Consider the following 25,255-nt stretch of genomic DNA (forward strand, 5'->3'; position numbering starts at 1 on the left):
CCATCTCCTTCTCTCTAGACAAAAAGGATCCGAGTTATTCCCATGCCAGGAATTTCCTGCAACTATGTCACATGTAACACAGCCTCCTTCAATTTGAAAACAGAAATAAACAGCAAGGGGTGGGAAAAATAACCCTATGCGTGGTTCAAATACCCCAGTTATGGTGGACCAGGAGAGAGGTCTACCAAGATTTTGGGTTCACCGCTCATTGCCACAGGTGAAGAGCTGGACATGGGGCAGGACAGGGGCCTGCGCAAAAAGCCTGGCCAGGAGCTTGTGGTGAAGAACCTGCTGCAGATCTGGAACAGATATCAACAGGAAGATGTGTTCCTCAGAAATGATCCACACCTGGCCAAGTTCAAAGAACATCACAGAAGGCAGATACGTTTTTTCTAGCCATCTGAAATGAAACCACGCACCAAGCAGACATGTATGCTATGCAAGCCTACATGCAACTAAACTCCTATCATCTTCCTCTGCAAGTTCCTATGAAAACTCTGTTTACAGCCGTATTTTAAAAAATCATTTCCTTTTCAATTAGATATGAATGCGTTTATAGAGCGTTCATCAGAGCGATCTGCACGCAACAGCACAGTCTTCATCTGGTACTTCGTCAAAGTGCCTCCTCCCTCCCAATTTATTTAATTTAGCCATTCTAGTGGCTAAAGAGATGATTTTGTCATATAAATTGCATTATAACATCCACTGAGGCATTCCAGAGAAGTGGGAACGCTTGATTTTCACTTGACCAAAGCAAGTCTTTACATGAGTAACCAACAATGATGGTAAGATCTGTAAAGAAAATTTATGAAGAGGCAATACAGAACTCAAGCTGGCAAAATTTCACTTCTGTAACACTGACACTTCCTCCGCACTGAAGTGACAGAGGGATGGTGTCTATGCCATGTGAAAGAGAAAACGTGAAGAGAAAAAAACAACACAGAACAACAAAAAACAACCACCAAACCAAAACAACCCTCAACCCAGCTCTTTCAAGATAACACTTCAGTTCCAACACATGCTTGCATCAGCAACTGATTATTAGCAGATGGTTCTGTTCGATGCGTTGCCTATTTTTTTCCCCAGAAGTTTTAATTCTCTTCTTTAAATTCAGAGATGGGACATGAAGATCTATGTGGCATTCACCCACAAGCAGACCACTGGCATGAAAAGATGAATCTGTCTTTTATAATACTTTGGTGGTTTTACACTGGAACCTTTTTTTTGTTGTTTATGATGCAGATATACTGCCAATAGCTCCATCTCCATAAAGCAGGAATAACTCCAGCTGCCTTTCAACAAGGAAAAAAAAACCAGCTCAGTGATGAAGGAAAACAAGCTTCACCGTACAATGGGAAAGAGGGAACACTGGCTCCGTTTAACCCAATGGACATTTTGGTAAAGACTTCAAGTACAGTTAGATTAATGCCAGGAGAGCCTTCAAGATCTATAAAATAAAACAGAAGCTGATTAGACATAGATGAGCTTAAAAAAAACTGAATCCAAATGCTCATTAGCCCAGCACAGTATTGGCCTGTCGTGATTTCTGCTTTTTGCATGTTTTCATGGGCTCTTCTCTCAGTACTGTCAGGGGTGACAATGGGGAGGTGGTCAGATAAAGAAATAGAATTACCGTAGCTGGATTAATATTTATTTTCTACTCTATACTTTTCTGAAGAATAAAGATATCTGAAGTCTGAATGAACAGAGTCTGGAATCTTACCAAAGGTTTCCTTTAAACAGGGAAAATAAAGAACAAGTGAAAACTACTTTGCTAGGAATTGTATTGTATGACCTGAACACACTTTAAATACAGTATTTCTATAAATTTCTGGCAGCAGCTTTGTCTCTCTGGCCCCAAAGTAGCTGTATCATAAAGATACAAATGCCTTTTTTTAAAAAACACATATAAATTGATACACAGCTCAAGCCTGGTGAGCACCAGCAACTCATGGAACATAAAGGCCCGTGACATACAGGGGGTCAGACCATGATCTCATGGTCTCTTCTGGCCTTAAACTGAAGGACTCGATTACGTACTTGTCCAGCTAAAGTCCTTGGAAGTGAACCTTATTTCCATTTTAATGCCAAACTGTAAGATGAAGTTAGAGACCATACACACATCTGACTGAAAGTTGGAAGGTACCAAAAAACAACAAAACATGATAATAAAAAGCAGCTGCATGAAAAAAGATTTCAAGTAATGGTGCACGCACTTGAAATAGTGCGCTAGACAATACTTTTATAAAATTAGTCAGGAAAAAAATGGGAGTATTTACAGGGCAGCAGAACTTTTCAGGGTTAACTGTGCTTCCGTCCAGCGAGCAAGTGAGCGAGCTCGAGCCGGCAGGCACACACGGGAGCTGCAATCTCGAAAAGCCAAGGGTCGTTTACATGATCTGCACATCCTGACACAGCTACAAAGAGCACACATTGGAGAACTGCATCAATTAACCCTCTCTGGCTCTTCTCCAGCCAAACCCCCACTCTTCCCTTCCCTGCTTTTGGAGCGCTGGAGCTGGATACGCCACAGTGTCCACCGGCAAACAAGGGCAGCAGCAGCCCCAGAGCTTTGCTAAGGAACAAAGAGAAAACTGCACATGGACTCTGCTAATCACTTAAGTCATCAAAAGAATGGAAGAGAAAGGACAGCAAAAAAGAACAAGCTTATTTCTATATATACTTTTTTATACGTGGCAAGAATGATTCTTCTCCTCCATTCAAGATTTGAAGAAAATACCTGGGTAAGAAATATAGTTTTCCCAAAATAGAAATTCTTCATCTTGGTCTTAGAAGAAACCTAAGTGCTAAGCAAAAGCACACAAAGAGACAAGCTTTAGAAAAATTATAAAAACCAAAACCAAATGAGCAACTTGTTTTCCAGAAAGCAGTGAAAAATCTTATCTTAAAATCCACCGTGTGATGAAAAAGAAAATTACAAAGGATCTCCCTGGATGCAAAGTGAACTCTACCAAAATGCAAGAGAAAGAGGTAAGGCTTTCTTCACCTGAAAACTGCAACACATGAGATCTTCACAGTAACTGAGTGTTCATTCAGATTAGCACGGTGACAGCTGCATCAGCCTGTGCTTGCAGGGGAAATGTAAGCGTTAAGTCTTCAGCAGAGTTGAGAGAGACAGAAAGAGAAAGAGAGAGGGAGAGAAAAGGCTGTGCTTAATAAAAGCCCTGCTCAGATTACAAAAGCAAGCCGTTTACTCACCCCCCTCCCTCCAAGTAATGGGTAAATTTAGATGTCTCAGTTCCATAAATCTTTACTGTACCCTTGAGAGTGTCACCAGTGTTTTATTGTCTACGGCTTCCTGACCCCCACCTGATAAATTAGGAACTGTAGACACTAAAACGGAAACCGCATACATCATTTCTCAAGATATTTTTGGGGTGACCCTCTGTGGAGAAATAGGATTCTTAATAAGGGGAAATATGGGACCTGCCATCTGCCTACGCACACGCTGCTGGAGACGAGACACTTGGGAGAGGAGGAGTTGCAGATACATAACGTGAGCATCTGCCTTTGCATCAGTTTGTACTTACAAAGAGCAAATCTACGTACGCTGCATCTAAAGGGAACCATTTGGGATCTAAATTCATCTATTGCATTTACAGCTGCAGAAAGGTGGGGGGGGGGGGAGAGAGAAAAAAAAGGAAGCTAATGCACTGCTTACTTTTCACAGCTATTGATTTGTGTCCTATAATCTTCTGAAACTTGAACCTCCCTAATAAAGGGGAGACCAGACCACTGAACCCTACCAACCAGAGATGGACACAACACAGGACTTTCAGTTTTAAGACCTAATTGTGCCCAGCAAGGCACACGATAAAAAAATATTGGATACCAGCTTGGACGTGGTCACTGTATCTCAAAATAGCAGATGACCAGTTTGCCATACTGACCATGCTGGCCTTTCTTCAGGACCATCCTGGACCAGTGAGGAACAGTGAACTCTTACAGCGGACGCGATTCCTGCGCAAAATACAGCTCCTGAATACCTTCTGCTGGACACAAAAATGTCCTATCCCTTACATTTCTTGAACGGGTCTGGAGCTGGCAATGGATCTTTGTCGCCTCTCTCGGTAATAGCAGAACCCAAGCAGGACGATCCAAGTGATGAACAAGGAAACAAAGTGTGTTGGGCAGCGTTACTGATTCTCCTGGTGATAATCCCCACCATTGGGGGGAACATACTTGTCATACTGGCCGTGTCTCTGGAGAAGAAGTTGCAATATGCCACCAACTACTTTTTGACGTCCTTGGCGGTGGCAGATTTGCTCGTGGGTCTGTTTGTGATGCCGATTGCCCTTCTCATAATATTATTTGGTAAGTACAGCGCATTTGTTTCGTCAGGCTGGCATACAGGGTAAAATTTGGGGAGGTCTAATTTAAACTGAAAAACTGTTTGCATTCCACTAGCTGTAAAAAATCACTTGGATGAGGGCTGCTAAATCTTTTCTCCCTCTCACCATAATATACCTTAACGTCTTTATGGGAATTATACTTGCTGGGGAGATTCTTTCCTTTAAAACAAATCATTCAAAAATCATCTGAGACTTAGGACTGACACTAAGTTGGAGCTGGACATAGGAAATTACATTTTGTACAGTGGAATATTACTTTTAACAACATCAGCACAATCTTGGTATCTGTTCTATTGGATATTACATTAATTGCAGTCTTCTCTTAAATGTGAAATGAAGAACAGGTATCTGTTCAGTCCACTGAGCAGATTTTGAACTTTCTAGGAGTCAGGCACCCGATTTTACCTCAGTATTGACTCCCGGCTCCATGAACAGCCGGAGATGGTCCCGGGCACCATCCGTGACAACAAACTCCACCAGTATCAGTTTCAGTTAAACTGATTCTCTCCCACTCCTGGGAAAGCAGCAAGTTCATAAAGTGTCCCAAAGAATCAAGCCAAGGGAGCTTCAATCCCTGTTCCTAATGTTTGAGACTCAGATTTATCAGTCTCGTTCATATGGAATAAAATAGGTTATTTTTTACATGAACATACATCGTGTGAGACGTTTTCTTTCTGGTTACTCATTACAGAACAACCGTGACTCTTTCATATCCTCTCATGCCCAGCTTTATTTCAGATATTACTTTTCACAGCTAATCAGAGGCAGCTCCATGGGAAAATCTCTCTCTTTTATGCCTAAAAATTCTTTACGAATGCATTTTAAATGGTCTATTTTCATATCATACAAATGGAAAAAAAAAAAAACAACAATCAGCATGAGCCTGGTTTTTCAATAAACTTACAGATTTACACAATTATCTTCAATGTATAGATACCACTGGGCCTTAGCTAACGAGAAGTTGCAGGAGTTCATTTTTCCTATGCTGGATCTCTAAGAGTTGTCTGAGCAACAAGCAAACACAACCATAAACTTTATTTCAGCAAGGCTTTTGTTTGCTGGAGAAGCCTGGTATCACTTTATTAACAAATGTGTTTATTCACTTTATGCCTTGAGACTGAACTTCTACCTATTACAGACTGCTTCTCTCTGATTGAATTCAAGATCAGAATCCAGTGTTGATATAATAAAAGTCTTTTTTCAAGCAACAGTTTCTAAAATGAAAAATGAACATACCTGACCAGGACAGCAATTTCTAACTTGAAAAAAAGACAGTCACTTATAAAAAACCTTGGTATATCATGTACATGCACGTGTGTGTAGAGGGAAGAAACAGATATAGATACACACAGATATTGTAACTGCTTAGCCTCATTAATAATAAAACTACTAACCATAAAAAGTACTAACATTGGACTAGCAATCAACACAAAGTGAAGGCAAGTCCTGGATTTCATGGAGCTGTTTTTTGGTGGTGATGGAGTATTTTTGGTTTGGATTTTTTTTTATTATTACTTTCATTTTGCTAGGCTAATAAAACTTTTCTTTTTAACTTTATAAAGAGACTACTGCTCCTTAATCTCTCAATCCACTGCTAAACCCTGATTACAACAGTTTAAAGCATGCTAGGAATCTTAATTTAAAAGTCAAACAAAAGCGTCTTTCATATTGCAGGAAATTTACAAGAAAATAGCAAAATTAGCTCTAATTAACTAAGACAGACTGCAACCAACCTTTCTCACAGCAGTGGTTAAAACTGAGATTTCTTGCATACAAGTCTCCCTCTGGCAGCCAACCAGAAAAACTGCTTTGCCTCTCCATGGACTGGGAGAAGATGCTGAGGTGTTTATAGAAGTTCAAAGCACGAGCAAAACATGAGCAGTTACTGGAATGTAGCTAGAACAGATATTTAAATACATACAAGTCTAAATCTTGAGGCTATGTTAGCCAGATAACTACTTGGACATGGAATAATCATTAATAGCCAGAGAGCCAAATAAATCCAGCCTCCTGGCACTTCCACACAGGAATGTTTCCATAATAATGAAATAGCTGCGTGCAGCTTCTAGATACAGAACACAAATATTATGCTTCCGACTTGGGTCTGATAACTAATTACGTGGAGGATATTTGAGGGGAAAGGTGTGAACTGAAGTACAGTCACAATAAAGATTCTGACTGTAAAAAACGAATGTGTCGGAGCGTTCCAATTCAAAAGCTACTGCAGATATTGGCTCCGTGCCCTGACAGGGCGCTTGCAGAAAAATTTGCAGAAATTGACTGTCTCTGCAATAAAGAGCAACCCCTTTCAACAACGAATTAATAAATGCATCTGTAACTTGCTCGCAGGTATAACAGCATGAGCAGCGGATTATTTATTCTCAGCAGAGGGACCAAAATGTACTCTGGTAATAATACACACTGCAATTTTAATTTAGGAGAGTGAGTGTCAGAATATCCAAACAGTTCATTGCTTTTATTGCTTGCTAAATTCTTCTCATTTCTTCCGAAAGAAGGAGGGCATGATAGGAAATAACTGCATTCTCTGAAATCGAGCTTTCCGAGTTGGCCACATCTCTAACTACTGAAGGAAAGAAAAATGTTGCCATTCATCAGATAGTGAAATTAGCAAATCAACTTGAGAGATCCTCTCAGGTGCAAAACCTGCAGCAGGAAGGATTCTGCTGCCCATGGCTTGGTGGGCAATGAGTTACTTGGAGATAGTGCACATACCATCTTATTTTAAAATATACTCTCTGTTCCTGATATTCATCCACTTAAAAATCAGAAGGTAAAGCTGATTGTCTGAGGCTGCAAACCATAAAAATATCTATGACAAGCACTATCCATCTTAAGCTTCTTCCATTACTGAAGACAAACCACAGCAAATCTTCCCTTATTGCTTGTAAAAACTACCAGAGAAAAAGGCTTTAATTGAGGGCCACTTGCCAAAATTTCAAATCCAAAGATAAGTAAGAAAACACAAGTTTACTCCTCACAAAGGAACTCTAATACAAATAAAATGAGTTCAGCACTGACACATGGCAAACACCACACACCCCCAGTCTGGACGCCGAAGCCCAGGGTTAAGTCAGTCAGTGATTAAAAGTATCCGATTTCCATCTCCGTAAATGCATCATTATCTAACAGCAACAAAATCCTCTGCAGGCAACACTTTTCGGCACCCTTACAGCAGAACAACAGTTTCCAAGACTATTTAAAGGTCACGTTTTATTGCTCACATTTTATCTGAACTAACCCTTCATCAGAGCCAAAAGAAGTCGTCTTGTTTTTCTGGAGTGGGCAAAAACATCTAAAGCCCATCAAATCAATTATTTCTTTTAACTTTTTTTTTTTTTTTAAACATCTGGTTACATGAACCACAAGACATCTTGGTTTTCCTCTTCTTTTTCCTTCAGAAAGGCACCCTACCTTACTGCCAGCCGAAGTGCAGGTAGAAAAATTAAATACGAGTGTTTCATAATATAGTAATTAGAACTTTCTCATGCTTGATTGAATGATTTTTGAAGCATAATTTCAACCATTATATCTATTCTAGGAAATATGCAGCTAGATATTAAAATGTACTGGTTAATGATTTGGAAAGAGAACGACTCTTTTCCTTCGGCCTCAGAGGCAACATCACCCTCACCTGGAGTCCAGGGCTCTGGGGACGGGCTCCATCCACCCGTTTAACAGGGGAGGTTTCCCAACGCAGGGGAGAACGCAGACAAGCATGTGCTATGTCTGACTTGATAAAATGTTCCACCCTCTGGAATTTGTAATTCAAATCAAGGCAGCGCCATTATCACTTCCATCTATCAGTTACATTATGAAAAAACGTTTTAATCTCAAACTACTGCAACATTACCACATTGATAAGACTGGGCATTACAATAGTCCCAACTCACCTGGCATTCTCAGCACGCAGATCTGTTTATTCAGAGCGAGGAGATAAAAACCAATCTGATTTGTTATTCTTTTTCCTTAATCGTCATTCAACAAAGAACTCTGATAATACTATTAATGTGCCTACCAACTGAGTACAGTTGAATTCTATAAAGCAGGAAAATATATTTAGTAGATCAACTTCTACCATGAGAAACAGAAAAAATAAATCCATGTTCACACATTCTTATAGACACACAACACTAAGGGACACCTTAAATTGAACACTGCTAGAACTGGATTGCGATACAAACTACTTGTGAGTGAAAATAAAGCAGTTAAGAAATAAAAATAATTACTGTTTCATTAAAATTCATTTGGTTTGGTATTGTAAATGTTGATAGGGGAGACCCAGCTCTCAAAAATAGGAGCCTTTTGGAAAGCTGAACATTAAAACCCCTTTATCTTGGACACAATGCAGCTGACAGAACCTATGTTCACTACAGAGATTAACGCTAAAGGCAGATAACTACTGTAAGAAACAGCATGCCAGACTTAAAATCCAAGCCATCTCTCTTGAAAAAACAACATGAAAACTCTTCAATTTCTACAAAATCATTACAGAGACAGAACAGCCCTGCTTTGCCACCCTAGTGCTCAGTTGTACCTGGTCAAGTGATGCAGTAAACTCACTTCAAAACTGTGTGAACCAGATTCTTCAAGATCACCCCTGAGATTCAACCGTGGTTCTGCAATGATTGATTAATACACATTGCTTATGACCCATTATCTCCTTCATTTAATACAACCTTGAATCATCGGAGGCATAGCTGAAAATAACCATGTAACAGCAGGGCACAAGAAACAAGCACAGTCGTGGCCCTTATTTTAAACACTTTTTTATCCAGAGTCCTTGCCACAAAGAGCTTATGATCTGAAAAGGACAAAAAAACTGGGAAAGGCTTAGAATGCACAAACAGCCTGATCAATATGATGGCAGCAACCATCCCACTTGGGAGCTACCTAAACCGTAAGACAATCCCGCTGAGGCGGCAGCAAAGCTCAGTTCCTCTAATACTGATGCCGAGGGAAAACAGCACACTGGAAACTCTCCAAAAGCTTGGAATCTAATGAGTTTTCTGTTCTCTTTCAGACAACGCCTGGCCTCTCCCAACTGCCTTGTGTCCTATCTGGCTGTTCCTTGACGTCCTCTTTTCCACAGCTTCCATCATGCACCTCTGTGCCATCTCACTAGACCGCTATATTGCAATTAAAAAGCCAATCCAGGCTAGTCAGTACAACTCTTGGGCTACAACAATCATCAAAATCATCGTGGTTTGGCTCATTTCAATAGGTATGTGAGACTTGGAGAGTCGAAAAGGAATGCAGAAGCTTTTTGTGTCCAAAACAATAGGTGAAAGCTGGGCAAAATGGAAAATTTGGCCAAGTACTACTGGTTATTAGACCCTAACACTTGGCCTGGCCTAAGTCCACCTGTTGGATCATACACAGCTACATCCTAAGAACTGCTGCTCCTTATCAGGCTTACCAGAGAGGGCAAGGACTGAGTAGGGATAATCATCACTCTTCTTCATGGTCCTAAAAGTCCAAAACTCAGAAGGCAATATCTGCAGGCATAGCAGGTCTCCTGTTGCAGTATATTCTGTCTCAAGCACAATTTCAAGCCCTGAGAAGATGCTGTTAACATCTCTGCCTTACATTTATCCCATGAAGCAAGTAAAAAAAAGGTTAATTACTTACATCAAAGATTGAAATACAAATGAGTGGCTGGTAACATTCACACTGCAGACGGAGATGCCCTGGCAATATGGCATATAGAAAGGCTAACTTCTACGCAAAAATAAACCAAACAACAAGCCCTGAACGGTTTATACACAGGATGCCAATGTATAAACTTTAATGACATGAGCACATGTCCGATGTACATGTAGCACCTCACGGGTCTTTAATGCTTAAAAACATAAATCTGTTAAGTGAGCTAAGGAGGTGAAAACACTTAATTCAAATAACTCAAGGCGTGCTGCAGGCAGCCATTGGCATAGTGCTGTACACTCTGTGTGCAAGAGGAAGAACAAAATCATTCTGGGTTATAAAGGCCAATGACACACAGGACAATGGGTACATTCGTGGCCAAGGCACACGTGCCTACACTCAAAAATTCCAACTTGAAAAAAATTTATGGAAGAGTTGTCATGATAGCAGAAGAGATGCTTTCTCTATTTAAGCACAAAAATAGGAAACTGTTAGCATGATAAGACACAAGTTGACTGTTTAATGCCTGATTTTATTGTTATTAATCAGCGCTGTACTTTTTAGTTTCTTTTTTCTCTAACACAGAAGTACTCTGCAGCTGAGCCAGGGTTCTCCAAAGCAAAGGCTAATTTGGCCCAGTCCTCATTTCAAATGTTTGCTGTATCTGACGTGCCTCTTAGCAAGAAAGGGATCAAGTGGCTGAAGGGTAAACCATTTTCCTCTTGCTGCTCTCAACCAACTTCAGTAAGCAGGGGAGCAGAGGAATACGGTAAATCCCCAGACCTCATTAAGTGGTATCAGGGAACAGAGCACAAATAACCTTCACCAGACAGCAAGGAACCTTTTGTTTTTGTTGTAATGTCAGATTGCTGGCAAATGAAGTGCTGACTGTAATTCAGCAGTTATAAAAAATTCATTTAAAATACAAGACTGTTAAGGTTTTTTTTTAAATGAGTGGTGAATTACAGAGCTAGCTAGCCTCATTTAAACACTTAAATATGCAAGAGACTTTAAACAACGAATCTATCTCAAACACACACTGCATAATTCTGGCATCTGTGTAACTATTTATATATATGAAAGAGTGAAGCAGGGAAAAAAAAAAATCAACTGTCTGTGACCACTCACTCGATGCGGTTAAGATAAGAAGGAAAGAAAAGTTTTACTTATTTGCAGAACTGCCCTTCAAAAAGTGCAAAGGTTACCCTGAGAGGTAAAAAAAATAAAAGCAGATAGCATTAGGGAAACACATTTCACTGGAGGAAAAGTCATATTAACTCTAACAAATAGAGTCAAAGCAATTAATGTGTTTTACACTTGAGAAGTTGGCAACTTTGTAGAGCTTCCTCAATTACTAAGGGTTAGGCCCAGTCTCCTTAGACATGGTACTCTGCTAAAGCTGAGCTTGCCAAGTCTCACAAACAGCTGCTTGCCCAATTACCCATGTGATGCTCTCAACAATTCCTGTTCTCTGTCACCATGTGCCTGCCCCAGGGCTCAGGAACTACGTTTCTTTAGAGACCCTGAGGTTTCAGGCCCCCTCAAAATAGAGATTGCAAGCAAATACCATAAGCTGAAGTACTTGGTTTTTCTCCTGTAGGCATTGCTATTCCGGTCCCTATCAGAGGCATTGAAGATGGAAATGGCAACTCTACAAACATCACGTGTGTCCTGGCGCCAGATCGTTTTCCTGACTTCATTCTGTACGGATCAGTGGCTGCGTTCTTCATTCCCCTCGCTATCATGATAGTGACTTATTTTCTGACAATCCAAGTGCTGCGCAAGAAGGCCTACCTGATCAACAAGCCACCTCAGCGTTTCACTTGGTCCACAGTGTCCACGGTGTTTCAGCGTGACACAACACCTGCCTCCTCGCCAGAAAAGGTGGCCATGCTGAATGGCTCCAGAAAGGACAAGACTTTGTCCAATGACATGCCCATCTGCAGAACCTCTACGATTGGGAGGAAGTCCATGCAAACAATAACCAACGAGCAAAGGGCATCAAAAGTTCTGGGTATTGTGTTTTTTCTTTTCTTGTTGATGTGGTGCCCGTTCTTCATAACAAACATAAGTTCAGTTCTGTGCAACTCCTGCGACAAGGAGGTTTTTCAAAAGCTTATGGAGATATTTGTTTGGATAGGATATGTATCCTCAGGAGTGAACCCTCTTGTCTATACACTCTTCAACAAAACATTTAGGGAAGCTTTCAGCAGGTATATCACTTGTAACTATCGGACCACAAAGCCTCTCAAGGCCCTTCGGAAGCGCTCCAGCAGGATCTCTTTCAGAAGCTCTGTGGCAGAAAATTCCAAGCTCTTTGTCATGCATGGGATGAGAAATGGGATTAACCCCATTATGTACCAGAGCCCAATGAGGCTGAGGAGCTCACCCATCCAAACCTCATCGGCCATTCTGCTGGATACATTGCTGCTCACAGAGAATGAAGTTGATAAAACAGAAGAACAAGTCAGCTACGTATAGTGGAATGGCAGCCATGTCCACATCATAGTATTACTGTATGTATTATTCTAGGTAACTGTGCTGTAAGAGGGTATAAATACTATTGTTTTCTGTTATTTATGCAAGCAATATCTTATAAATTTATATTAATTCCTCTCCTCCTAAGTCTCCTCTACTTTAACCCCAACCCCGTGGTGACAACCACAACCTCATTCCATGATAAATGACCAATGTCTACAGCCTGTAGCCTACAGGAAGAGGGAAATAAAGAAGAGCTAAAGCAGTTTGAGTATCTGACTTTAGTTCTCATCTTCAGTCTCTTCAAAGTACATTTTTATAAGAAAAGCATCTCTGTACAAACACTGATTTAACATTCACACTGGCAGGAAGACAGAACGCGCTGCAGGTTGATGCTCTATGATGAAGCCCGCAAGGAGATACAAGCTTGCTGGTTTTAATTAAAACCTTCACTCTGCGTACACAGAACAGCACACAGGGTCACTGCATTGCCTCCTACAGACAGGTTCCTCTGCTAAAACTGTGTATCCAAGTACAAGCTTCTCTTCTTCTCTGGGGGAACATATATCACAAGCAGAATCACTTGCTCCAGAGACCAAAAGGTGTTTGTGTCCATTCCACAAGGGGTAAAACTGGTTTTTAGCAGGGTGAGAAAAACCTCCGTGTGCTGAAATCATCCCTTTGTGAGCAGAATCTCTTACCCACCCGAATTTCATCTCCATTACTCTCACATACACATAAGCCTGGTATTGTCAGATTTGTCACAGAAAATTGCTGTTTGTTCTTTTCATACTAAGAAAATGAGAGCATTTAACCAAAATAGGACAATACCACATGAATGATCCCGAGCCAAATAGGACAGACAGTGCCTGGAACATCCCTTTAATTTATATGAACAAACTTCCTTTTTTATGATCATTGGAACTTCAGTGAAAGCCTCCCCTCAGCCAATGTAGTTCACACGAAGTAGAAAAATCACAGATAGAATAGCTATTTCACTTGAAAATAAAAGCAAGTGTTTAAGAGAGAGCAGAGACCACAGTACTATCTAGACCTACACACACATTCACCATTTAGCTTAGCTCAAAATAATTTCATTGGACTAACGGCGTAAGATTACAGGTCCCAATCTTCACTCTCTCAGACATGCTCAAGCCTCCCATCAGAGCATGGAATGTATAGAAAGAATCATTCTTCACATTCTGTAACAGCTCCCAGAGTCTATCACCTCAGAAATCAGGAAGTTCGGACACTTCCCAGACCATTTCCCCAAAGTACTGTAGTTCTTACATTAAGCAGCCAGGTCACTTCATTTTTTTAATACTTTCCCTTTACAGTAAAATGTTCAGCTTGGGCTTTGTTTTCATTTTTAATGTTTTCAGAACTCTATAGTTACATACTAAAATTACGTACAGCAAAAAGCTTAGGTTTTTTTCACCCACAGAACAGAAAGTACTAAAGATAACATGTCCTTCCAACATTTATTTTTATATATTTAATTTAAAACATATGCGAGGTCGAATCAGAGCCTAACGTAACAACTGCCAGGGAGTTCCAGAAGAAAGTATTAAAAATACTTCTGTGGGACTTACAGTCATTTATCTCCTTCCTCCTCTTTTTTGGTGATAGTCACTAGCCACTTAAGTTAGAATAAGCTTTATCTGCTCTTGGTCCTCTTTCATCAATAAAAATTTGTTTAAGAGAATCCTGTCATTAGAAGTCAGAATTGATGGATTGCTATAGCTGTGAAAGATGCCTATACCTAAAAGCACTTAAGAATCAAAAGCCTTCAATAAGAGCTGGATTACTTTGAAGCTCCAGGAGGGGGAAGAAGTAGAAATAAAACAAACCTCCAAACCCCCCAAAACTTCCAGGTACGTAGCTGAAAATATCACAGACTAGTGTCTCATTTAGCCCAAAGCAGGTGCTCTGGAACCAGGTAAAAGTGCCAATCACATCCATACACAGAGTGATCACAGCAAAAACATTAAGAGTGTCATCTGCAATGCAGGAACCAGCCTTCATGAGCAATAACACTGTTCTTGAGGGGTTTTTGCCCAGCAGCCAGACAGCAAGAAGCAGTCATCTTTGAAAACTCTTCTCTTGCTACTTAAATAAATCCATGCTGATCAAACAAAACCCATTCATACAGCAGGAAGCAATCGTCTACTCGCAGCAACAACTTATTTTCTTTCCAGCAGGAACATCACAGCTGGTTCTCAGCATCTGGAAACAGCAAGAGGTAACTTGGTTGTCTTCCGTCTGACTCTGTTCTTGTGCAACTGTCAGTCTGCAATGAGACGAGGAGTAACTCACCCCAAGTGTCCCATAGAGAAAGATTCCAAGGCTTCTTTCGTAGTCAGTGGTTACACTCCACCAACAGGAAACAACCCAAAGCTGTATTTTGTCAAGCCAGCATACAGATTTCTCAATTTTAGTAACCAGAAATAGAAGCTCAACATGTTCCAGTTACTGAATTTAGTCAGCAACAATAAACCTCAATCGAAAGGACTAGTGAGTAATCAAAAATCCGGGATTCCTACAGAGAAAGGAAATTTCTCCATAGACAGAAATACATCATCGAGAAAACATGCACATTCTAGTTAACACACAAAGTGTAAAAAGAAATTGCTTGTCTGCTGACAAAGCAAACAAGCTAAGAATTCAGGTAAGTCTTGGAAAGCATAAGGACACAGGGAGAGGAAAAATGAAGATGCAGAACTATGAAATAAAAAGACAACATAACGGGCGGCAGAGATCTTGTTTTAGCAACTGTATCTACAAGAACAGACCTGAACAAAGACATTCCATTCATTAGCAAGACGTGATTGAAAATAAGAGTCACCGCGAGCTACTGTAAGAAAGCACAAGTTTGTTGTATGGTAACTAAGGACAACACTGCTCTGGTGGTGCTGACAAGTGAAATAAGAAGCTCAGGACTATATCCACGAGCATCATCTTCAAGTAACACAAATATATAAAATGTATTTTTACATGCTGTGAAGTTAGAGTATTTTTATAGCTTCCAGCTTCCTTCGCAAAGATAGCAGCCTAAAAAATAATTGATATAAGGTTTGCAGTCACTTGCTAGCAAACACAAGACCTTTCTGCATTTCCCTTTTAACCAAAAAATGACATTTCTTCCTCTGGAGTGAAACGCTCTCAGCTCTTTCAGAATCTGGCCCATGCCAAACCAACCACCTGGCCAGCTCCTTGGCCTTTAATTACTACAGAAAATCAGAACAACAACTCACACAGTTACTTAGTTCAGCTTTCCCCATTATCACAGAAACTTTTATCCAGTGTATTTGTTTTTAAACTACTAGAGAAAACAGAAAAAAGCCAAAGCTGATCCGCAACATCCAAGCGCTATGAGAAAAAATACATTTTAGAGGAACAACAGCCAAGTACGGCATTTTTTGTCATTTAATTATTTTAAATACAGTAGGAGATACTTAGTCAATGTTCTGGCTGTCTATCTAATTAAAAATTACAGCACAGACATGGACATAAGGACTTACCTATAAATATATCCATCTCGGCAGTCTTGCAGAGAGGAAAATAATGGAGTTTGGAGCCTAACAGAATTAGTGCCTTGAAATGCAAATAAAGGGAATACCTTAAAAAACACAACCAAAGAAACACCACACACAAAACAACAAAAAAACCCAGACAAAAAATCAAGCAAAACAAATAAAACCCCAATCTTTAAGCCACTCTAAGAAACAAGAGAAGCAAGAAATTCAGCTAATCTCAACTGTGGTGATACAAAACCCATTTTGTGAAGCCAGTCCCAAGCCAGCTGGGGTTCTATACGCTGCAAGCCTTTAGTTTAGTTCCTATCAGAAAACTTTTAGGCAGTCAGGAAAATTTGTTCATCACCCATTTTGTATTCTCCAAGTGCAAAACTCTTCCTAACCACATCATACTAGTATCACATGCATCGAAAACCAGTTATAAAATCCAGTGTTATGCAGAAGCCAAGGCACTGAGGAGACTGATGCTATAAAGCTATTCACTACCATACAAAAGGCACACTGATTTCTCATGGTGCTTCACAGAAAATGTCATTTTTCTACACCATTTTCTTACTGTGGAGAAATCCACAGCACTGCAAGCTGGCAGGAGAAAGCAAAAGCGTTACTCCCCTGCATCTTTTTCTAGGTTGTCATATGTAACATCAGCCTTAAAAGGTAAAGTAATGCAAGCACAGTAAACCCAGTAAAGGCATATTGCACAACCTGGGACACCGGAGTCCAAAACAGCAGGACACTTCCCAACGCTCTCCTGGCTGGAGCCAGGGGTCCCAGATTCTGTCCGGCCCACAGGACAGAGTTAATATCACTGTGAAGTATTAGATTTCTGTCACTGTATTGATAATGATGCTTTTGTACCATTGCTAAGGAGACTCCTTGTTTTACACCTCCCCTTTGGCTCTCTAGGTAACAAAACAACAGCCAGGAGAGAAGTAACTTCCACGCTTCTGCTTTGGCATTCGACACCCTGGTGTTTACTGCCAGTGCCCGTTCCCATGAGACGCAGTTTTCTCCAGCTGCGGAGGCTTCTGCCCTGCAGAACAGGAGAGGACGTTTTCTCATTTTTAAATGGGAAGCTAGTTACAAAAATAGGAAAGATGGTTTGCTGAAGTGTTCATTTTTACTCTTATATTTAATAATTCATATCAAACCCTACTTGCCACACCTAAGATTCCTTGCATTCAGGTATTCAGGTCCTTTCCAATCTCTGGAAAACAACAATATGCTCTTAAAAATGAAGAGCTTCTCACTCACTGAAGGATCCTGTTTATGCTCTAGACAGGTGACAGTAACTCATTTTCAAATTCATTAGGCCCTGCACAACAAATGAGCCTTTTATTCTGCAAGATGCGTATCAACATTTCTGAATAAAACAAAAGGAAGGTTTTGCCACAAAAAAATATTCACCAGCTTCATTTAATGGCTCAAAGAATCCAGCATTTTTGATTACAACTTTGAAGAAACTATATCAGATTTAAACCAATGATATTCATTTACTTATCTGCATAGACATTCCATTTTACAGTAGGAAGTTAAAATGCTTGCTGAGATTTTCAAAACCTCTCAAGTGATATAGGGCTCTGAGTCCTATTTTCCAAAGTAAGTAAAATCTCATGTATACGAATAGTCCAGAACAAAGACAAAACAGTAGCAGGGAAAGAATTAATGCAAGAGGTCATAGTGCATTGCTTGAAACAGCAAACGTTATTTGTGCAACATGATGTACAACTACAATTTTCATCACAAATTGGATTAGTTTTGCCAGAGATGCCAAGGGACTTCTCCAGGGCTCTACAGTTTGGTCAGTGAAGACACACAGCTCTGTTTCCAGTTTCAGACCCACAGATAAAGACATTTTCACATCCAACAAAACCTCAGGGAAAGTCTAAGGCTTCTCCTGATTACAGTAAGATCTCTGTTATCATTAACCTTTCACTGAAAGGGACCCTCATTCTCCTCCCCCAGGAAGTCTGAATAAGGCAAAGATAAAATGGGTTGGAGGGTAAAAAAAACAACGCTTTAATCTTTCCCACACAAGAATTTTCACTAAATTCCTCTTCTTCACAACTGACACACTGAAAAAGTCACTGGTGAGATCACCTTAGAGTGACTGTTGGCCTCGTGATCAGTTACCCAGAAGATCAGCCATCTGCCTGCTGGATAAAGGTGGCTTGCCAGAGTTAAAGAAAACAAACTGTCCAGGCCTCCCTGGAACAAAAGCCTGGTATCTGATCTGTGTTTGCTTTAAAACAAATATATAGAGTTAAATATCAAAGGCTATGTAAACACAAAGAAGACATAAGCAGGAAGCATTACTGTTTCACTTGCATCATCCCAAATGAAGATCTGAACATAAGCCACGTTTGGGTAGCTCACACAAGGCTACATCTTCCTTTTGGGACGTTCTAGAGGCCGCGCTGTTCCCTCTTCTGCCCTTAGACTCGTCCCAACAATATTGCACCAGGGCAGAAGCAGGAGCCCACAGCTTAAGTCCCGCGTCCCCATGGCTCTTATTCCCCTGGACTGAACAACTGTGAGATCATTAAACCTTTTTAGTTCATGCTCTCAAGCACTGCTGCATCCCTCATTGGAGCTTTCTCCCTAACCAGTGTTGTTATATCTATAAAACATCTACCTCCTCATTCCGTATATAAACTAAAGCGTTTAGATACATTGCAGCGCGGCTCTAACTTATAACAATGTAAAAATAAAGCTGACTACATAACCAATCACATCTCGCTCTGCAATCTAAACAAAAATCAATTCATGACCGAAAGTGGTAAAAATTAAGATAAAAATAATTCTTTCCATTTTTAAAAACACTTGAATTTTATTGTGTTTTCCATCTCATGATAATAGTCTTAAAAAAAAAAAAGAAAAGGGCTGATGAGAAATCACAAGTGCCTTAAATGCTGTTTTCCAACAGCCATGATAAATATTTTATACACCACTTGAGTAGGAAGCAGGACTAATGTATAAACATGAACAATAAGGTAAGTTTGCTATCTGTGATCACTGGTGAAAGTATCAGGACTGGGAGAACAGAGACACGCCACAGTAGCCAAGTCAATACATCACTTCTTGCTATTTCACAACCCAGCTTCTTGCACAGCCCTGCATCCACACTGCAGTCTCCAACATCTCGAGTTTATTCATGCCTCTGTGCCATTTTACAATAACATTTAACTTAAAAGCGTCTCCTGTAAGAGGTGCCCATTTTTAAACACAGGGAAGGTGTGAAAAGCCTCAGGTTTTTATGTCAGACTATTTGAACTGTCTTACTAGTTGCAAAGAGGAAGAAAGGAGGAGACAGTTTTGAAACAATTCTCTTGCACCCAGCGCATTTTCCAGTAATTTAATATAGTGGCATGAAAATGATCAGTTGTAAAATATGTAACTACTGCCTAATTCTTGTAAGGCATTAAGCCAAGAGGTAAAAGAGCCATCCTATGTTCTGTAGCCAGGCAAGATGTGCTTTTGATCCCCAGGCAGCAGACCTGTGGAACGGCTGCTCAACAGTCAGCAAAACCACAATTAACAGCAGCAACACTGCTGGTCAACAAGCTTCGATATCTGTAGCCCCCTAGAAAGCTTTGCGGACTTGAAGAATAGAACAAGGGAGTTAGTTTTGTGCTGTCTGAACGTCACCAATGTACTCTGCAGCTCGAGCAGTACGATTGCTGCTGCTTTGCTCCATGGGTTGACTTGCCTGCAGACGATGGCACAGCCGGGAAAGCTCGGAGCCAACGACCAAGCGTGTAATTGCTATGGCAGCATGAACCCCACACCCTGATCCTTCACAGCTCCAAAGCTGATGCTCTGAACAATGTGCAGAGTCCATCAATTGCTCCTTACACGTCTTCCCCGCAAGGTACCACAGGACTTGCTGAGCAAACACAAGTAGTGATCCTATTGCAGAAGCAAGAATTTCACCAAGTTTTCCCCTTTGCTCCAGGCAAACGAGACGACTTTGAAAAATAATGTAGGAAAAACATTCATGCAAGTGCATTTTAACATTTTTTTTAAGCTATCTGAGAAGATAACAGGTGTTGCAGTTACAAAAAAAACCCAACTGCTAATTTAACAAGAGCCATAAGTATAGACTGTTTTCACTCGGTATGTTTAGGAATATAGAAATTCTCTTAAGGAATTATATGCTAAGTACTGAATGGTTTAACTGGACAATTTGCTATTTTTAATAACACACCGGAAAATTTTAATCTTGCAATTCTCAGGCAAAGCTTAATAATCTAGACTAGAATATCCTATCTAAACCTTGATTCCTGAATTTTGAACAATGAAGTAGCCACACACATTCTTCTGTAGACTTTTCCAGTAAGTAAAAAGTGCAAAAAAAAAAAAAAACAAACCAACAAAAAACTAACAAAAAAAAAAAAATCTGTGCTTTAAAAAAAAGTTAATCTTCAAGTTAGAGAAAAACCTTGTTGCGCTAAAAACAAATGTCATGTTTTGCTACATTATGTTCTATCACATTTACTGTTTCTGTGCTTTCATTAACTCTAGTTATTAAAAAACAAAGCTGTGCTCTTGAGTGTACACAGCGTTGCAGGTATGTGCTAGCAAGGAAGACTCACGGGGTAAACAAGGACAGAAAGGCCTTACAGAATGTTCTGCTATGCAAAGGTATTGCCTAAAAATAGCTGCCTTTGCGACATTTATGGCATTTTTAGTTCAAATCCAAGAGGAAGAACTTTTATTCACATATAGCTGCAACAAAAGGAGAAAACAAACTAGGTATTTATGACACAAAGTAAATTTGTGGGCTCTAGCTCTGTCAAGAGCTGTCACATTCACCAATGCTGCTTTACAGAAATCACCATCCTCTGACTGTGTAACCTCCACCTTCATATGGATGTTATTATTCCTACAGGAGGAACAGACAGAAGCACAAGTCTGTGTATACTCGTGGTTCTGTAATGTACAACCCAGCAGATGAACTTACACCTCCAGCATGCTCATCCCTACAGTAATGGCATGAATTCCCTAAGAAAAATGTAAACCACATTAAACAAATTTATTCTCTTATATCAATCCTGACTTCACAGTTCCCTTTCTGGAACCACAGACTTGCCAGAATTCAGTGCTCTATTAGTGGCCTTTAAAACAAGTAAATCCAGTTAGACTTCAACAAACAAGAGTCTTAAGAAAGAGACGTCACTTCAGTTGTGACAAACAGCCCACCTGCTCTTTATGTCTCTGGACACCTGCAGTGTTGAGACTGGCCAGAGCACACAATTAGAGATAACTAGCAGTTCCAGCACACAAGAAGGTAAATGTAACACCAGCTTCTAGATCCCTGCACCGACGGCCAATATTTCCTCCAGGAATTGAAACACAGCTTTGGTTTATAATTAGAGTAATGCAGGGGGTAATGAGTGGGGCCCTCTAAGCAGAAAATCCCTCCCATGGCTGTGTGTGAGCATAGGGGTCTGGGCCAGATAAACCAAGGGATCCTACCAGAAATGTGTCTTAAAGCAAAACAATTGATGGTGTATTTCATGAAAGCCATCAAGTGACAAGTATTCGCAATTACAACAGCCTAACACAAGACTTTTGCCTCCAGAAGCCAGCGATAATCAGCTAAAAAGTTTTAGTCTGTTACTACCAAGTAAGGCGAACACTGGAATTTACAATGAAATGTTCCTCCCTATCGTGCAAACAGGTTTTGGTCTGTTCCCCTCCAAACAGGGAAGACAGGGAAGATGCAGGACAAGATCTGAACCACTGCGGAGAAGGTAAAAGAGTCAAAGATGGTGTTACTCATTTCCTCGTTGCTGGATATGGAAAGAACAGGCCCAGAACTATCTTGCTCCAACGAGACACCAGCACATGGTAAATGGTTTAGCTCAGAGCCCTGAAAGTTTCTCAATGTCCAATTATGCATTGCATTTGATGAAAAGAAAAATTACATTGAAATCTAAGATCAAAAGTGCTTTTTTACAACCTGTTTGGAAATGAAGATGCCTGAAACTCTGGAAGGCCTGTGTGGAATCTTCCTTCTGTACACAGACACAGAGGGCAGTTAAACAGACCCTCTGGCTTCAGGAGAGACACAGATCCCTGCGCAGGGAGGGATGATCTGTGCTCAGGAAAGCAACAGAGCAGAAGCTCTTGGGAGACGCCTGCTGCCCACAGCGAGAATTTGTTATCTTTGTAAATTACATTTAATTGCAGCCAGAATATGCTTCAGATAAAATTGAATGGAACAGAGTAATTTCTACATGACAAACAACTTGGTCAAAGTGACTGGTTGTATCAGTAACCCAGTTTTTTAAGCATCTCTTATCCTGCCTTTTAGGTTGAATTTACAGACTGCCACTAACCCAAAGAAGATGAAAACAAAGATTTTTAAATTACAGTCCGGGCCCCAAGTGGGCAGTATCTTGTCTCAAACATACTCAAAGGCTGCAGCCTGGCTCAGTGCTCAGAACACAGATGACTGTATTAACAGATGAAGGTTTAGTCCTTGGGGAGCCTCCTAATACCCCCATCTAATAAAAAACCACAAACATCTCTTATCTAGAGAACTATAGAGCACTACAAAATACCAGTTCACTGAAAGGTTTCACTTTGGAGAACCAAAGCAAATATAATGACTATTTCGTGATGAGCTTATACTACCACAGCGTAAGCCCAGCAACCTGTCAGGGTTTAACAATGGATACTTAAAACACAAAGACTATTTCAACATCCTTCTTCAGGTTATTTTTACAAGAGTCACAACCTCCAAGAATGTTTTAAATAACAATTAGGCAGACATATTTGTCTGAGTACTGCTGCTTTTAAGAGACCTGGCACAAGCACTATATATTTGATTTTTAATTAACTCTCCATCCTGCAAATATTAATTTTTCATTCTATTTGTCAAGCTCATCTAACTCTATTCAGATAATTTAGCTGGAAGTCCAGAAACCTAAAGAAAGGCTCATTAAGCATCTGCTGAACATTAAGGAAGGCTTCTAATTCTGAACCAAGTTTTATTCTCTCTTAATTTTTTTACTTTTCCACCTAATTCAGTTAGCAATTGAGGCATTTTGTGAAAGCAATAGCATATAGCACGCACATTTCCTGAAAATGTAACAGACATCAAATTGAAGGCTGTGGAAGTGACCAAGGAAGATACTGTACCTGAACAGAATGAAACCAAGTGACTCAACAGCTGCCCGCCTCACGTCATCATTCACATCACTCACCTACAAAGGGAAAACAGGACATTCAGAATGTAGTTAAAACACGTGAGGACTCTGCAACATCTCAGGTCAGCTGCCAGGCACACGAGTTAATCAAGACAATGGGATTATAGAGAAAGAAAGTTAACTGAAACAGCCTCACCCTTGTTCATACACTGCAAGTCTATCAAAGAGCAGGCAGATCTCATCTTTTACAACTTGTTTTTTCCCCAGCCCATTGTTACACAGACTATTCAATGAAAACCTGTTAGCAGTTACTTTAGGATCATGTTTTACGTTTCACTGAGGTCCTTTTTTGTGATACCAGGCTGAATATTCTCTTGCTGAAAGTCTATTTATCCCAATGTCAGAAGACCCTGTTATTTCAACCATAGTATTAAGGAAAGCTTTAATCACTTTACAGTTTCTGATTTGGACCAGAACATTAACACTGTACACATAAAGCCTGGCAAAGTGATGTGCTTACTCTCTTCTCACAAATTTCTTGCTATGTGTTCCTACTTACAGCCACATGCAGCAGGCGTCTGATAGCCTTGTTGTTCCCTGAGCCGCAGTATGCCATAGCAACAGTGTACATGCCCGAACGACGGAGAATTGGATCCTAGAAGAGAAAACATCAACATTTAACATCCATCCAAACAGGGACTCAGTAACTCTGACTTTGAATCTGTTCCATTCTTGGGCCTGGAATCTGAAAACAGTCTCAGTGCTTAACTGTTCATTAGGGATGAGTAAGAGGACAATCACCAAAGCAGGGCTGAAACTACTGATTTCAGGCGGGCAGAAAGTTGCTACACCACAGGCTGCCAAAGAGGATCTGGTAAATGTGTCATTCTGCTTCTTATTCACTCTCTGCTGTTGACCACTACTAGATCCTTGAGAATGACTCAATTACAGAGAGCCTCATCTGTTTTTAACCATTACACCCTGTTCTGTTCCCTGTTGCGGCTCATAGGACTCCAGAGACTAAGGCTAAAGAAATACTCGACTAAGCACTATTGTTCTTGTATTTTTGATCAGAGTGAAGCAACCTGTGAAACTGCCCCACTTCAGACCTGGTTCAAACCAGTCAGCCCACCATAGACAGAGATTTCACAAACAGATAGGAAGGTCATCCATGTAGCAAAAGTGCCAGGGATTAAGTCGCAGCTGAACTCACCTTATCTCTGCAGAGACTCTCAATGAGAGCATCTGCCTCCTCCATCCTCCCATACATGACCAGAGCGATTCCAACCGCAAGGCCTCGCAAAATCTTTTCATGCTGGGTTTCCTGTGCGTAGCCAACCATGTCCTCGATAGCCTGAGCATTTTTAGACCCCAACATAACCAGTCCCAGCGCCAGCCCAGCTGCCTCACCTGCACGGCACAGAAAAAAAAGTAAAGCAAACTCTGTTCCTAAAAGCAATAAACATTCTAGTTAGAGAATCACACAAGATGTAGGCCCACAGATCACTTTTGGACACCACCATGCCCAGCAACCCCATTATTCATGGCCAAATATGCTTGTAATGATAACCTACCAGCCACAACTTAGAGCTCTTCCCTACCAAGTTCAATTTTCTCTTCCTTGGGCTAAGAATTGCTGAGATAATTTTCCTGCGAACCCCTGTAAATGCAGCAGTATCCCCCACAAGCTTCTCCAAGCCTGTCTATCAGCCAAAAATGGCACATGGCTCTGGAGATCAACCACACTAAATAAAAAGTGTACGACAAAGGAAAGAATAGAGCAAAATAAGGGACTGTTTAAAGACCTAGCATGTCTTAGCAATACTTGGCTTAGTGCCACAGACCAGGCCTGATAGGACCTCTGAACATGACTGTCACATAACTAAACAACTGTGTTGATCAGGATAAGGTCACTAAATAAAACGCAGCTAAGGCAACCTGAAAGCGATGTATGCTGCTAACAAAAAACCTAAAAAAAACCCCACCACACACACAAAAAAAACACATGCAGAAAAACACAGATGCCTGATAAGGCCTCAGATGGTTATTT

The 25,255-nt window shown here is 40.5% G+C and overlaps 2 protein-coding genes across 2 annotated transcripts in view; one reads left to right on the forward strand and one right to left on the reverse strand.

Moving 5' to 3' along the window:
• The window catches only part of PSMD1 (proteasome 26S subunit, non-ATPase 1), a 67,997-nt gene that overhangs the window by 28,357 nt on the left and 14,385 nt on the right, over nucleotides 1–25,255 (reverse strand). The window contains exons 14-16 of the mRNA XM_082055413.1: nucleotides 24,419–24,615; nucleotides 23,765–23,860; nucleotides 23,198–23,262 (exon numbers count right to left, since the gene is read on the reverse strand). Coding sequence (XP_081911539.1) covers nucleotides 23,198–23,262; nucleotides 23,765–23,860; nucleotides 24,419–24,615 — 358 coding nt within the window. The remainder of the gene's footprint in view (nucleotides 1–23,197; nucleotides 23,263–23,764; nucleotides 23,861–24,418; nucleotides 24,616–25,255) is intronic.
• Nucleotides 3,936–12,515, forward strand: HTR2B (5-hydroxytryptamine receptor 2B; the record flags this gene model as incomplete). The annotated part of the gene is made up of 3 exons (XM_082056673.1): nucleotides 3,936–4,335; nucleotides 9,415–9,615; nucleotides 11,635–12,515. Exons 1-3 carry the CDS (start codon nucleotides 4,026–4,028, stop codon nucleotides 12,513–12,515), a joined length of 1,392 nt encoding a protein of 463 aa, XP_081912799.1. The 5' UTR covers nucleotides 3,936–4,025.

Source organism: Streptopelia decaocto, assembly GCF_964273445.1.
Source record: "Streptopelia decaocto genome assembly, chromosome: 6".
NCBI lineage: Eukaryota > Metazoa > Chordata > Aves > Columbiformes > Columbidae > Streptopelia > Streptopelia decaocto.